Source organism: Lynx canadensis, chromosome A1 (genome assembly GCF_007474595.2).
Source record: "Lynx canadensis isolate LIC74 chromosome A1, mLynCan4.pri.v2, whole genome shotgun sequence".
Classification (NCBI taxonomy): Eukaryota; Metazoa; Chordata; class Mammalia; order Carnivora; family Felidae; genus Lynx; species Lynx canadensis.
Genome location: NC_044303.2, coordinates 29,294,714 through 29,311,313, shown reverse-complemented (window position 1 = coordinate 29,311,313; position 16,600 = coordinate 29,294,714). Strand labels below are relative to the sequence as shown.

General features: G+C 36.5%; 1 protein-coding gene across 5 annotated transcripts in view; it reads right to left on the bottom strand.

Moving 5' to 3' along the window:
* ELF1 (E74 like ETS transcription factor 1) overlaps nucleotides 1-16,600 on the bottom strand; it is a 110,755-nt gene that overhangs the window by 52,277 nt on the left and 41,878 nt on the right. For 4 of the 5 annotated variants that reach the window (XM_030311797.1, XM_030311795.2, XM_030311806.2 and 1 more), the window contains exon 2: nucleotides 272-571. In XM_030311797.1, coding sequence (XP_030167657.1) covers nucleotides 272-343 — 72 coding nt within the window. In that variant the 5' untranslated portion in view covers nucleotides 344-571. Of the gene's footprint in view, nucleotides 1-271; nucleotides 572-1,169; nucleotides 1,201-16,600 lie in introns of those variants that run through there. The other variant, XM_030311801.2, reaches the window with a different exon arrangement.

The window sequence follows — 16,600 nt, the reverse complement described above, 5'->3', positions numbered from 1 at the left end:
TACGGTATTTTATTTAAAGTCTCATTAAAAAAAAAAAATTACTACTTCCATGTTCCACACCAAAACTAAGGATTAAATTATTTCTCAACAAATTAACTAGTACTTAAAACATAAGATCACAATTGCCTCCAAAATTTTAACATCTACATTTTTACATTAATAAGGTTTCTCCTATGGTCTTTTAAAGTAAATAATTTTCTGTCGCAAATGGAAGAATTGTAACAATAAATTTATTAAAATCCAATTTCCTCTGGGTCTCTGGGTCTCATACCTGTTGTTCATCCTCCATGACGTTACTAGCAAATTCAAACACTAGGTCGTTCTGTTGGACAACAGCAGCCATAATAAAACATTCCCCTTAGATCCACATGAGAAAAATTCCAAGCAGGTTCAAGTATGAGGCAGCAGAATCCAGTGACCAATTTGGGTAAAAAACCCTCAGCTAAGTCTGTTAAGTTACTGTAGACCAGGTTTTCTTTCAGGACGGCACTACAGGTTTCCTTGGTTCACTGATATTCCACTCAAACAGAGGCAATTTTTCTGAAATTTTTCTTCTTTAGAACTTCTTGGCCTGAAAAACAAAAGCTTAAGTTAGTTATGAAAAAGTAATCGTGCCCATTCAGAATATAACAATTAGTACCAAGGGCAGTGTCTCCAAAGTATTTCTTGTTAATGTTTTTAAACAAAATCAATATGACTGATGAATACAGGCTTTTTTTTTCTTAAGTTAGATATATATTTTCTTTGAAGATTTCATTCTTGCTAAGATAAAATCACCTCTCATTTCTGAAAGTGAAGCCATTCTCCCCTCCCCCCAGTTAAACTACAGTTAAAGTGCCAAATACTTAAAAAAAAAAAAAAAAGTCCACACAGCAATAACTAGGTTTGTAACTGCAATAAAGGACACATAAACAATTTCCTTCTTGCCAGTAACCCAGCAAACCACACAGGAATTGTTCCTCCATGAGTAATTTCATCTGTATATTTTTGCCCTAGGAGAAACATTCATACAGTGTCCCTGTTATGCCTAATATATATAAGAATTTAAAGTCTGTCTCATACATTTAAAATTCAGTAAGCACTATTTTAAAAGCCTTTAAAAATAAGCAGAAATTAAAGTCCACTTTTTCTGTTCTTTTAAAAGGTTTCTGTTTAGAAGAATGTTTTACCATGCTTAAGCCTGTCTTCAGTGGCTTCTTTTTTAATGCACTGAAATGTATCCTTATCTCTAGCACAGGCTTGCAAGCAACAGGAAGGAAACGGCACTTGACCACGTCATGGCAAATTAGAACATGCAAAGAACTGCACTTTACAATAGTAGAAAAACAGAAACGCAACTTAAGAGTGAAAACAATTTCAGTGGAGAGAGAAATGCTTAAAAAGTGCCTGCCAATGATGTTTGCCTACTTAAAAAAAAGCTACCACTATTAACAAAAGGAAAACATTTTAAGTTTATCACAATTTTATGAAATACTGCATCATAGGATTATGACTGTGTGCTATGAAAAGACAAAGATTATAAAAATAATCATATTAAATAACATTTGAAATAGCACTTACAATTTTAATTTTAAAGAGACTAAGTTAGAGAATGAAGCTGAGCTGGTGAATCAGTTTCCCTGAAAACAGCATGTGCCAGCTGAATCAGATACTCAATTTCCTAATTTCAGTAAAGTCAATATATACCCTGGACTCTGGGGGTCATCATGGCTAACTGTAATTTTCCTAACTGGGAATCAAAATAAAGTAAGGGTTAAGAATTTAATTCAGGTAATACTTCTACTCACTAAACTGAATTCTAACCCAGCAGTGTTATACCCACTCTATACCCCACCTCTTTCAATGAGTTCAACCCCGACACTGGGAAAGCATTTTTATTTTTAGCACATTCAGGTCGTTTTTGAGCAATTCACCATACCTGGAGGGGGAAAAAATGCTTTCACCTAAATTGATCACAGACAGACATATAAACATAAGACACACATTTGGCTTTGGCCAAATGTTACTTATAATCTTGTCCCTTAAATTACTACCCAACCTAATTCTTCTGCACTGGGCTTGCCTTCTTATGGTCCGCCACACAAACTACATTCCTTCTTGCCTCCCTGCTCAAAATCTACTTATTCGCCATTTCCAGAATACTGCTCTCACCTCAGCACCCATTCACATCTCTCCCAGTCTTCAATACTCAAGTTCCATTTCTTTCACAAACCCCCCAAACCTCTCGGCCTCCACCTATCTGGATCGCTCCCTTCAGAAATATGACACTTATTGCCTGTCATGTTAGCACTAACTATACACTGTCTCACATGGGAAAATCATGTCCCCCTAATTCAATTCAATAAATCTTTGAGTGTCTATGATATCTAAAGCAATATGCCAGGAAGCAAGATAGAGCAAAACTTCTCTAGGTGAATAACCATTGTCTAAAATTCCTTCTGTACCTACCATACCTGGGTGCTCATAGAAATAGTAAAAAGGATTACATTAAAGACAGATACTGCTTAAAAATATATCATTAGATATTTAAGCTATGTCTACATATATTATTTATAAAGAACGATTGTAGTACTTTTGATAAAGAGGAAACCATTATCCCAAACTTGAAAAACCACAGTAAGAAGTAACCAGAATCAAGGGATGTTTCCTGATAACAAAAGTTTCTCTGTAAAAGGTTAGATTCCAAAAGGCCTATTCCAAATCCATTTATTTGTTTTTTTTAAAATGTTTTTAAAAAATTTATTTTTAGTTTTGAGAGAGAGAGACAGAGTGCGAGCGGAGGAGGGGTAGAGACAGAGGAAGGCACAGAATCTGAAGCAGGCTCCAGGCTCTGAGCTGTCTGCACAGAGCCCAATGCGGAGCTGGAACTGGGAGATCATGACCTGAGCTGAAGTCAGATGCTTAACTGACTGAGCCACCCAGGAACCCTCCAAATCCATTTATTTGTAAATACAAAGTGACACTCTACCAGTGACCAATGTGAACACATCTGTGTAAAGTTTAAGTTTCCTTTCTTTTCCATTGCAATGAGGTACCTTTTCTTACTAACATTTCCACACTATTATGCTTTAATAAATGTTTTTCAAAAGTATAAGCAATCAACATACCCACACCTTCAGGTACACACTGACAACCAAGAATAATAAACCAAAACTGAAATGACTGCCCATGATCACTAGGCCACTTGTTGGGATGGAGACACCTTCACTCTGGTGAGGTAGCTTTGGTACATTTCTATATAGAAGCTCATCAACTAAAAATGTGTACAAAAAGCTCCTGAATAATTTTATTGGCCTAATAAGGCCTCTGATCCTCTGTCTTCTCTCTTTCCCACTCCTTCTCAGTAGTTGCATAGCCTATGGCACCAAGATAGGTCTTGGGAAGAAATTTTCTGATTCTGGATACAGAGGTTATCACCTGTACATGTTAGAGATACTTAAATAAGAAAACCCCATTGCATCAAAATCTCTTCAGTTAACAGGTGAGACTGAACATCTAGATCAATGATTCAGTTTCTCATGAGTACACTGAGTCCCTGTGCCCAAGGTCTCACAATCTGAAAGTGTCACATAAGTACAATGAGATTCCTTACCTCTTAAGTCAGGACTCTGTCCAGAGCAACAGTACAGAGCCTTCCCTCTAAATCTACCTGACACAGATTGTGTATACATACACACACACACACACACACACACACACACACCAAATTGGAAAAAAAAAAAAAAAAAAGTCTCCATCTTGAGTTCAGCTCATCTCCAAATCCACGCACTCAACTTTTAAGTCCACATCAGTGCCCCCTCAAAGTCAATGTGTCTAAAACATGTCCCAAACTGAACTTATCATTTTATTCCTCAAAGTTGCACTAGTATGAAACAGACATGGGTACTCAGACTGAGGAGAAAAAGCATTTTTTGCCCTCTCCTAACAAATTATAAGGTCTTTGGTTAACTCTGTATTATATTCAGGAACATTCTACTGCATAAGTAATTCTCAAGCCTATTTCATTTTCCAAGTGTCACTTAGTCTTTATAAAATACCAAGAAAAAATATATGTGAAAACTGTTTATCTAACATAGACATAAACAGTTAACTTATTTGCACAACTTTGAGAGGTCATCTAGTTGAACATCCACCAAATAGTAAAAACTCCCCAAGCTGGTTCTCATGTCTTTCAACTGGGTCAGGATCATATTCTTATTCTCCAAGGAGACACACACCACAGAAGGGTCTCAACAATAAGGTAGTCCTAGTATCTTATCGCCAAAATAAGCTGCAGATTTAAAGTCAAATAATAAAGCAAGCAAAAACAGTTAAAAGAGCAGTTAAAAGCTCTGGAGTTGGACCACCTGAGTTTGAATCTTCTGTACTGTGACCTTGGACAAGTTACTTACTGTCAGTCTCCCTTTTCTGTGAAACAGGTACAAAATGTAACACCAAAATCTAGAGTTGCTGTAAACATGCTATGCAAAACCCATATACAGAATGCTGGCCACATGAGTTTTGCTCCATATAACACAGCTTCATTATTGTCTCAGTACAATGCAAGGGACATGTAACAGGTGAATGCCACTTAACTGATTACTCCTTAAGTCTCATTTCCATACTCCCTGGGAGTCTCCTTGACCACAGCGATTTGCTAGACTCCAACAAAGAATACTATAGCCCATTATCAACAAAAGTATAATTCTATTCCAGTGCCTGAAAATTTGGCACCTATCTGATAAATCCAGCTGCTTCTAGGCTAAGACCTCACCCTGTCTGGCAAGCTTCCCTTAACACAGAGTTCCATTATGCCCCTGTTCCAAACAACATGAATTTACTGATTGTAAACACAAAACCCTCAGCCACATAGATAGCTACTACAACCAACTCAGTTTGTCTCATTTATTATAAAATATTTCAGGTATTCTAAAAACATGACAGTCAAAATCAGTTTTTAATACTTCTCACACCTGCTTTCTTCATCCCTGATTGAATGCAAAGTTAAGTTTCCTTTGAAAGGGCTTTAAACACAAGAGTCTACAAACCTATTAATTCATAATGGCATTTAAAAACACATCATTGCTACCCTGTGGAAGGTGCCAGGTCACCAACTCATATACTCAAAATGAAAATTAATAAATAAAAGTAATGACAAAAACATTTCAGATTAAATCATTCTAGCCCCAAGGAGGTAAAATTCACTAGCTTAGAGCAATGGGGTGCATGAATGACTACCTTTAATAAAACATTCAGACAGTGCTTGTATGTTTATGTATGTATGAGTATCTAAAGAATTGGAATTCTGTAGTAATGCCAGATGCCAAGTATCTGAAAAGAAAGAATTTTTTATGAAGTAGTAAACTAATACAAGGCCCTTTTCAACAAACAGACATACCCATCATAAGAAAAGTGAGTATATTTGGAAAAACCATTAGCTTAGAAGAAATACAATAAAAATGAAATAGAATAAGAGAAAAGAAGAAAAGCTATGCAAATTAAAATGAGAAGCAAGCAATAAACCCATATACTATAATGGCTGGAATTTTTGTGTAATATAAGACAGGGCTTTTCATGTGTTTTCTAACACGCAGAATGTTTTACATTAGCTTCCAGAAGACATGAAAATAATAAATCAGCAGTACCAAGATAAATTCTGTACAATCGTCCCAGGGCCTGCCCATTCTCAATCTAAAAAGAGTGGAATCACACAATTTTAAAGCTGAAAAATACCTAAGGATTACCTAAAACAATGCATTCATTGACCAGCTAAAGAATTTGAGCCTAGCAAAATTTGACTTATCCAAGGTCACAAAGACAGTGGAAAAGAAAGCAAAAGAGGTCCAAATTCCCAGCCCAATTCTCTACTCATGTCCCTAAATCTGCATTAATAGAACTTCATCAGTATTGTTCTTTGGCAGAAAGACCTGGAAAATAAGAAATCTCTGCCACAAATATTTATAGCAAAGGTCTCTACACTATTCCATACAACTTATTGATATATGTTAAGTCATTTTTGTTCATATTTTTAACCGGAACAACTTTAAGTAGAGGAGTTTGTGGATTTTTCTATCATTGTTTTAAATCTTCAAGTTTTACTCTTATTGCTCTCTCCCATCATAAATTAGTTTTACCTTCACTCACCCTAAAAAGTGAGAACATTTTTATAAAGCTTTTTATAAAGCTACCACACTTAAAATTTATTCTAAAATATTTTTATGAGTTAATAACTGACATTATGCTTGCTAGTTCTTTGAATACAGTATTTCTACAGCTTTACATTTTTAAAAATGTGAATCTGGAAAAAGTGATTTAAAAAATACACCAAAATGTAGTTACAGTTAAGGACCCAGATTTGAACTTCCTCAAACAAGGGTGGTTGGTCTCTCAGTTCCTACTGAGTGAGAAAGAAAGAAAGAAAGAAAGAAAGAAAGAAAGAAAGAAAGAAAGAAAGAAAGGGGGGGGGGCACCAATTGTAAAAGAAATCTCACTCTATAGCCCTGTCTAAATCATGTGCTGTACACACAACACAAAAGTTAAAACAAAAATACAAATTAATGTCACAAGAGGAATAAATCATTCCCCACTGCGTTCAGGGTTCTCATATTATTTCAAACATTCACAGAATTTAAGAAAATTTAGAAAAAGTTTAAAAATATGTCCTTGAAATCTATATAAGTGCCATATACATATATTACCACCAATATCTTCTAAATAGCTATCCTGCCTTAAGCAACTTTCATTCCAACTTGGGGAGAAGGCAAGGGGAACAGAAGTACCTAAAACTTTTCCTAAAGTACAATTTTATTTTCATGTAAATGAAGCACAAATTGGTGTTTTTTTGTATAGAAAGCCTCGGTCAGGCTTCCAGCGACATATGCAAAGCTAAAGCAGGGCATGGAAACATGAATATGTTCACCTCACCCCAAGCCATGTTAAGGTAATCAATCAATCTCTCTCTCTCTCTCTCTCTCTCTCTCTCTCTCTCTCTCTCTCTCTCTCACACACACACACACACACACACACACACACACACACACACACTCTCACACTCACTCACTCACTCAATATGATCAAGTCAAGCAGGATGACTTCTCTATGTTTTCGCCTTTTTTGCTGACACCCGGATGGACAGTTCCAGGACTCTGAGGGCAGGCTGCAATTACTCACTGCCTAGACCTGAAATTCCGGTTCTTTCACATTGTTCTCCACTTTCCATCCTTGGCCACTTGGGCCTACCTGGTGTCAGGTTACACTCAGGCAGCATTTATAGCACCTTGCAAAACAGCCAAACAGATCACATACCTAGACCTGTCAATACCTGCGATCTCAAGATTAACTCTTTTTCTGAGCATTTTCTGAAAACAAGAGAATTTAAAACCAAGGGGAAATATCCAACAGTAACCTGATATTGTTTTAACTTTGGTCACAAAAAAAAGAATTTAACTGCTTTCCCATCTCAAAATGGTTGAAAGTGATAATTATCAACCAAAATGCCATTAATTGATGTTTTTATTATGCAAATGAACTAAAGGAACTTTCTTCCCTTCAGCACCCCAAACCTGAAATCTCACAGAAACACACTTATCCAGTGAACACAAAGATGCTAAAATGTGCTTATCAGCAAAACCAGTTCAGCAGTTTAAAATTCTTCTCTCTGTAACAAACAAGAATCAACTTGCAAGGAAATTCTATTTCATTTCTGTGTTGGTTCATTCCCCTGGTTAATAGATTCATCCTCTTAGAAAATGCTCACTGGCGCAATCGTTCCCCTATCTGCGCACACGACGGGTTCTCATCGGGAAGCGTTTCACTCTGGCCCAGACTGCAGGGGAAAAGCCAAGGGTAGGTTGTTTAAAGGTCCCCCAGGAGATTTTGCAGCATGCCACACCTCCCCACACCTCCAACTCCTACACAACACAACACTCTTCTAGAATAAGCTGTATTTGTCATATGAAGTTTTGTGGAGAGACACACTGTCCCTCCAGTGTACCACTCTTACTTTAGCTCCCCTGGAGCTGTTCTTCAGCAACAGAAGCAACTTAGCAAAGATAAAAATATCAGCAACTTACTTCTCTACTGCCTCCACTGCCTATAGGAAAAACTTCAGATCCATTAACAGGGATTAAGCAAAAGGAATGAGAAAATGTGGTCAGATTTGTAAAACAGAATAATCTCAACAGGATAAGGACTGAAAAGAGTGAACAGGAATATTCCATGGAGCAAGTTTAAAACTATACCTCTGTCACAATTTTACTACTCTTTACTCTCATCTCAGAAAAGGTATTCCACCATTTCTGCACTTTATTGTCCTCACAGTCCCCCAACCCCACACTAGTATTAAAGAAGCCAAAGTCAGGGGTGCCTGAGTGGCTCAGTCAAATCACTGTCAGACTCTTTGGCTCAGGTCATGATCACATGGTTTGTGAGTGAGAGCCCAGGGTAGGGCTCTGCAGACAGCTCAGAGCCTGAAGCCTGCTTCGGATTCTGTGTGTGTGTCTCTCTCTCTCTCTGCCCCTCCCCTGCTTGCACTCTGTCTCTCTCTCAAAAATAAACATTAAAAAAATTAAAAAGAAATAAAAAATAAAGAAGCAAAGTCAGTGCTGCCCCATCCCCCCACCCCAACACAGTAGGCACCACTCTTTTCCAGGCTTCTGTCTGTGCTCACTGTCATGCTCAATCCAGATCTCTCCATGCATTCTTAGCTGGTCACAATCTTTTATACCTGTGGCATTTTAGGGTCCTCTTCAAAATCATAGTGGGACCAGACTTAACCATTAACTCCAGGAGTGTCTGGTGGCTCAGTTGGTTAAGCAACCAACTCTTGATTTCTGCTCAGGTCATGATTTCAGTTTGTGGGACTGAGCCTCACGTTGGGTTCTGTGCTGACAGCTGACAGCGCAGAGCCCGTTTGGGATATTGTCTCTCTTTCTCTCTCTCTGCCCCCCCCCCCCCCCCCCCCCCGCTCTGGCTCATGTTCCTTCTCAAAATAAATAAACATTAAAAAAAAAAAGTAAAGAAAAATAATATCAACTCCAGAGAAGCAAAACTGTTTTCACCTTTTTCCAAGTTACCAAGGTTGATGGATTTTAAGATTCCTTGGGCACAAAATTTCCCCCTCACACATATGAGAAGACCCCTAATGACCTGGTGTTTTCATAATATTACCCCCTTTCTTCTTTGAATAATAGAAATCTATCTTAAATAAGTCTGGATTTAATCAAACAATTCTGGTGTCCCATGTCAAGATCCTTAAAATGGAATTCTTCCTATAATTGTTCTCACAACTGTCTGGCAATCAGCTAAGATTCTAAACTCAGTGGCACCAAAACACTAGACCCAAATAAAACCGCAAGACGAGAGGTAAGAAGGTAGAAGGCAAGGGCTTAATACTGTAACACACATACTTAAAATATACACATGCAACATTTATAAATTATACATGTAGCTTTTTATCTTCCTACTGTACAAATTTTAGATAGAAGCAAACTTCTATTACTACTCATAAGAAATATGCAAATTTATAATACAGAATAATTAAAATATTAGGCCTTCCACCTTTCATAATATAATTGCTCACTCAAATTTTCAATCATATGAATCCATTTTGGTTACTGTTAATTGAAGTGCATCAACATCTTGCATTAGGTCTTCTCTGAGAGGAAACAGTTTTGTTACACTTATCTTATATCCAGAACTAATCAGAAGATCCCATAGCATTCATTTTTAAAAGAAAGAATGCTTCTATTGATTGACTTAGTGGTAAAAAACTGATGAATATTTACTGATCTTCCCCTAAACTCAGTACCATGGTAAATACAAAAAGATAATGCATGGCCTTGTTCCCATGACATGTACAATTTAGTTCAGGAAACAAGAGACAATAACTGAACACCAAAAGGTAGTATAAAATTAAATGCTCATAAAGCTGGTCAGTACTACAGCATTTCAGAAGAGGGAATGGTCAAACAGGTCAAGGAGCACTCACAGACAACAAAGGACTTAAAATCAATCTTTTAAAGGAAGGTAATAGAATGTGGAGACACTAAGGGAAAGGATAAGATAAAGTATAGCATATGTGTGCATTTGCATGTATGCTGAAACACAGAAGAATGCAGAGAATCAAAACTGACCAAAGTAAACCTGAAGACACTTACCAGCTTGACAACAGCTAAGGAGGCGTCAACAGGAAATGGTAGAACACGTGGTTAAATAAGCAAAGTAAAACCAAATTATGGAGTCTTGAAAATCAGGCAGTAGTATTTAGGCTTGATTTGGGAAGAGGCATAAAGTCCCTCGAGATTTTCAAATCAAATGGCAACAACAGAGTGTAGTCCCTATGAACATAAAGCCCAATGCAAGTCACATGCGTGGGATCTGGTAACTACTATCCAAAAATGATGGGAACAGCTTAAACAAACATTCCACAACTTGACTGCTACACCAATAGCTTCCAGGCACCAATGTGGACACTGCCCTCCTTAAATTCTTCATTAATTACTTATAGAGATTCTCAACAATGGTTTTTTGTGTTTTTTTTTGTTTTTTTTTTTTAAGTTTACTTATTTTTGAGAGACAGGGAGAGAGCATGAGCAGGGGAGGGGCAGAGAGAGAGGGAGATACAGAATCCAAGCAGGCTCCAGGCTCTGAGCTGTCAGCACAGAGCCGGATGCCGGGCTCAAACCCATGAACCGTTGAGATCATGACCTGAACCTAAGTCTGACGCTTAACCGACTGAGCCACCCAGGCGCCCCTCAACAATGGTTTTTAAACTGCCTAGAGTGTTGGAAAATTGTTTAAAACAAAATTCACTTAACTAATTTACTTAAGTTTTTGTTCTCTGCCTAAGAACTGGAAGAGAGGGGAAACAAGAAAATAAAATTTTCAAAAGATATTAACATTACCACATAACCTTTCTTGTAAGTTACTCATTTGAACATCAAAACTGCCTTACGTCCATTCGAATAAGAATGGAACTTTGAAATATGTGAACTAGTTGAATGTAGAGAGGTTGTATCCTGTCATTTAGTATTAAGTATTTTGAATAGATGATGCTGATTTAGTTACTCAATGAAGAAAGATGTCATATTCATGACAGATGCAAATTTCTTAGTCACTTAACAGAGACTGCTAACACCAGCATTCAAGGAGTCTCTACTTTCTTCCAGATAGATGGCCAGAAGACAGGTGGTCCTGTGAACACATGTAGTTGACCAAGTAAGGGTACATTAAACCTACTCTTTAGTAGAGGTATGTTCTGCTTTATGGCTTTGCCTTACTCTTGCAAAGTTCAAGAATTCCAAGTCACCTTAGTAGATGTAATAGGCACTTATTAAATTTTTAAAATATACCTTTGCATAAAGACACATCCAGAAATTGTACAAGAGCACAGTAAGGTTTATTCATAATTTTTAGTAATACCTAATGTCTAAAAAGTACTTTATAATTTTCAAGGCAAAACATATATACTACCTTTACTTAAGTCTTAAACATTGATAACAAGCACTGGATTTTTAAAAAAGACACAAAGAACCATGACACTTATCCTCAAGGAGCTTGAGAAAGAAATGGTAACAACTTGGAAAGTAAGTATATGGAAGAAAGTAATAGATAAACCATTTGTGTGTGCCAGGCCCTATGCTAAGTACTTTACTGTATCTGTCATTTAATCTTCATATCAGTAATATCCACCTCACTTTATTTACATAAAGATACAAGGATTGAGAGAGCCAACCAAATAAGGGCAGGGACATGGTCAGGGTCACCACCATACTCCCCCATCTAACACAGATGCTTCATGATAAATATCTGCCAAATGAACGCTCAAGCTGTTCGGAGAGTTTGAGCACATGTCTCAATTCAGCTCACACTCATCTACCTATTTATGCATTCAACAAATATCCACTTAGCACCTACAATATCTCAAGGCTCTGTTCTGTGTTAAACAAGTAACAGCAGTGAACAAAACAGACCAAAACTTCTACTTTCATGGGGATTCTAATCTAGTTACCTTTTTTTTCCCCTTTCTATTTCATCCATCAGCCCACCCACCTCCCCTTTGGTAACCATCAGTTTTACTTTACGGAGTCTGTTTTGGTTTGTTTCCTTTTTTCCCCCTTGTTTGCGGTTTTGTTTCTTAAATTCTACATATGAGTGAAATCATATGGTATTTGTCATTCTCTGACTCACTTATTTCACTTAGCATTTATACTCTCTAGCTCCATGTTGTTGCAAATGGCAAGATTTCATTCATTTTTATAGCTGAATAATATTCCATTGTATCTATATTTCTATGTACACACCACATCTACTTTATCCATTTCTTTATTAATGAACACTTCGGCTGCTTCCATAATATGGCTATTGTAAATAATGCTGCAATAAACATAGGGGTACATGTATCCCTCTGAATTAGTGTTTCTGTATTTGGGGGGTAAATACCCAATAGTGTGACTACTGGATAGGAAGGCAGTTCTGTTTTTAACTTTTTGAGGAATCTCTGTTTTCCAAGTGGCTGCATCAGTATATCTGTATTCCCACCAACAGTGAACAAGAGTTCCTTTTTCTCCACATCCTCACCAACACTTGTTGTTTCTTGATCTAATTAGTGATTTTAATGAGGACAATTGTTTCCCCTCAAAATATTCTGAGTTAAAAATGTGGGACATTAAAAATGTCAGGCAATACAAGTTGCTATTTTACACCATGAGTAGAAACTTCTGCCACTCTCCTTCCATGTCTATCTCCCACTATCTCTGATCCCCCAACAATTGGGCACAGAAAATGTGACCTCTCCTACTCCAAGAGGAGAGTAAGAGTTGTGGGAGAGGTGCTGCATCTTTAAGACAATTTGGAAGTACCTATGAAGAGGGAAAGGGAAAAACATGAGATGGGAATGTAGACAGGGGAGAGATACAGCTAAATCCAAAGGCAGGTTTCTTTCAGGCAAAACTGATTAATAACCTAGATGTAGATTCCTAAAAGCCTCCATTTCACTTTAATTTTTATTTTGACTTTAAGTGAACTGAAATTTAACCACAATAGTTTATTAGGATTTTAAAAAGCATTCTCTTTACAAATATAAACATTTCAAGGAAGAGACCATTCTCCCTGTATTGTCTCTTCTTATACTCTAGATGGCCTTCAGAAATCATATCAGTACTATCTATATTTTTTATTTATTTAACAAGCACTCATAGGGACCTATCTGCCAGATGCTGGTGGGTGACGGAGAAGGACAGGGAACAGACAGTGGCTAAGACCCAGTCTTGCCCTATGGGCAATCACAGTCTGCCAGCTAAGACAAATGCTAATCACAATAATACTCATGATATAGCAGGGGTCAACACAAATTTTATTTTCCCATGTTATCCCATAATTATTTACTATGTCCCATTTCTTAAGGTTATAAGCTACTTGAGAATAAGACATATAATTTTTTTCTGTATGTTCCTTATTAACATAATTTAAAAGCATATTAAAAGTATACAGTGTTGGAGCGCCTGGGTGGCTCAGTTGATTAAGCGTCCAACTTTGGCTCGGGTCACGATCTCACAGTTTGTGAGTAAAGCCCCACATAGGGCTCTGTGCTGACAGCACAGAACCTGCTTTGGATTCTGTCTCCTTTTCTCTCTTTGCCCCTCCTCCACTTGCTCCCTCTCTCTCTCTCTCTAAAATAAATAAAAACAATTAAAAAAAACATTAAAAAAGAAAAAAGTACATTGTGTTGAGAGTCAAAATTAGGCCACAAGACCAAAGGACATTGCCTTTTGTTAATAAAAAAGACTTACTGAAATCCTCCATTAAAATGATAAAAGATTAGTGTTTCCATTTGTCTGCTTTAGCATTTCACAGAATTTTACATGATGTCCTCACCTGCCAGAACCAAGTGGTGGTATGCTAGACTTTGCTATGCTCAAAGTGACATCTATACATGTATTTTCTGATTCAAACACAGAAAAACACAAATACAGAAATACCACCAGCAAATGGTGCAATAATGGGAAGCCCTACTCAACAACCCTATGAACTATTCTCCACATGTCTAGCCTTTGTCAGGTGTTTTTGTTTTGTTTTTTAAATCAGGTTTTAAGAACTACTTCACTGGTTCTTCTGAAACTCCTTAAAAAATGAAATTCATATACTTTATAATTTTTCCTTTAATCTTTAAAAAGCAGATCTGAATCCTAAGATTTGACTTAATGTTTTTTACTTAATCATTTAAATTTGATTTTTAAAAATAAGATAGAGGGGTGGCTCAGTCAGTTAAGTATCCAACTTCGGCTCAGGTCATAATCTCACGGTTCATGAGTTTGAGCCCCTCATCAAACTCTGCTGTCAGCACAGAGCCCGTTTCAGATCTTCTCTCCCTCTCTGTCTGCCTATCCCCCTGCTTGCACGTGCTCCCTCAAAAACAATAAACATTTTAAAAGTAATAATCAAAAATAAATAAAAAATAACATAGGAATCTGTATCAATTTTCAGCTGGAAAAACTGTTAATACATGAACTTTTTAAAAACATTCCTAGAATAGAGAGATCTAAACTAAAGTCCTACTTGCAAAGAATCTTGCTCTGTTGATAATAAGGCTAATTTAGAGGCTCCAAATCACTGAAGTACAAAACACTTTGAGACAAGAACAGAAAATAACATAGGGAAAAGAAGTAGTAGTAAAGGGAATTATTCCTTTCAGTGGAGAAATCAGGAAAATTGTAATGAAGAGCTAGACATTTTCACCAGATTAATCTAAAGACAAAAAATAAAAGATTTTTAAAAAATGTTTATTTATTTTGAGAGAGAGAGGGAGGGAGAGAGAGAATTCCAAGTACGCTTCTTGCTGTCAGTACAGAGCCCAATGCAGGGCTCAACCTCACAAAGTGTGAGATCATGAGCTGAGCTGAAACCAAAAGTTGGATGCTTAACCTACTGAGCCACCCAGGCACCCCAAAAGTTAAAGATTTTTGACGCTCAACAATCAGTGATAACTAAGGTATTCTCAGCTACATTTCTGAGTGAACCAATAAACAATCACCACTGTTAATATGCTGCAAACACTAACAATTTCATTAAGAATACTTGATTTCTATAAAAAGCAAAAAAACAAACAAGTGGAGGGCAAAAGTAGGAAAGAAACCTTATAATGAAATTGTTTTTACAAATAAACCATAAAGGAATATTGTAGAAAAGAGTCACATTGTAGTTCTTTAATCAGCTTTTTGTTTCTAGAATGGAAGAAAAGAAGTATCAAGCATGCATTTATTCCTCCAAAAAGTAATCTATTATAGGCTAGGTACTGGGTATACAAAAATAAAGAAGTAGCTAGTTCACTGCCTAAAGAAAGAAAAAAGCATATAAACAGATAACTATAAAACAATGTAAATAAATAAGTTAACCAAGTGTTAAGGGAATAGAGAGAAAGAGATAAATACCTGTGAGAACTTGAGAAACTTCACAAGGAAGTGACATGTGGGTCATTTCTTTAGGGGTAGCATTATCTTTTTCCAAAGTAGAGATAATGTGAGGGGGGAAGGGACATTCCAGGTAGAACAGGCAAAGGTAAACTCAAATATTTTAATCATGGAATAATAACTAAATAGCAATTTAATGAAAACAAACGTTTTCCTAAAAGGACATAGGATGTAGCATCAGAAGATACACATTCAAATCCTAGTTCTTCCATCTACTATATTGTCTCGAATAAGCCAAGCTCTATGACCTCCCTTTTGTCATTTTAAAGTTGTACCATAAAATGCTTTAAATATTTTAAAGAATCTGGATATGCCAAAATACAAAAGTAAATTAACACTTTAATACTAAAATTCTGAGATAAAAATATTAGCTTATCACTTCATACTGAATGTATATCATATATACAAATTTGAAAGCCAATCTCTTATGACCTATAAAAATTTTACAAAAGGGGGCACCAGGTGGCTTAGTCAATTAAGCATCCAATTCTTGATTTCGGCTCTGCCGGGTTCCATGCTGGGAACGCAGAGCCTGCTTGGGATTCTCTCTCTCCCCACCTCTCTCTCATCCCCTCCCCAACCACATTTTCTCTCTCAAAATAAATAAGTTAAAATTTTTTCCACAAAAATAAACACATTTTAAATTATGTAAACGTTATATTTTCTATATCAAACATCTAATTGTAATCCATAGTCCTTATAATAGAAAACAAGGCTACAACATAACTAGAATTAACAAGTGACACAAGTTTAATGAAACAAGTCTTATACTTAACTGGTCTCCCTAATGGGAAATTAAAGCAGCAATTGTACATCTGTGTCTCTGTTCCTCTCATCGTGGTTTAACTGACAGGAAGCAGACCACAAGATATGGCATACAAACGTCAAGTATTTCCTGCCTTCTCTGCTACATTTTTATGTCTTGTTTTATAAATAGTCCAATAGTTTACGTGAAAATGTATTAAAGCACAGTCAAATATACCATACAAATGGTGAAGAGTGTTTATGAAACAGAGCAAGTAAAAAGGTATTTTGAGGTTGGGATCTAAGTTGCACACAAAAACTCATTATTACAGTTTTCTAAAAAAGTATTCTTAGGAGTTAACATCTTACAAATTAAGACTTAACCACAATGACTGAGTAAAACATCAAGT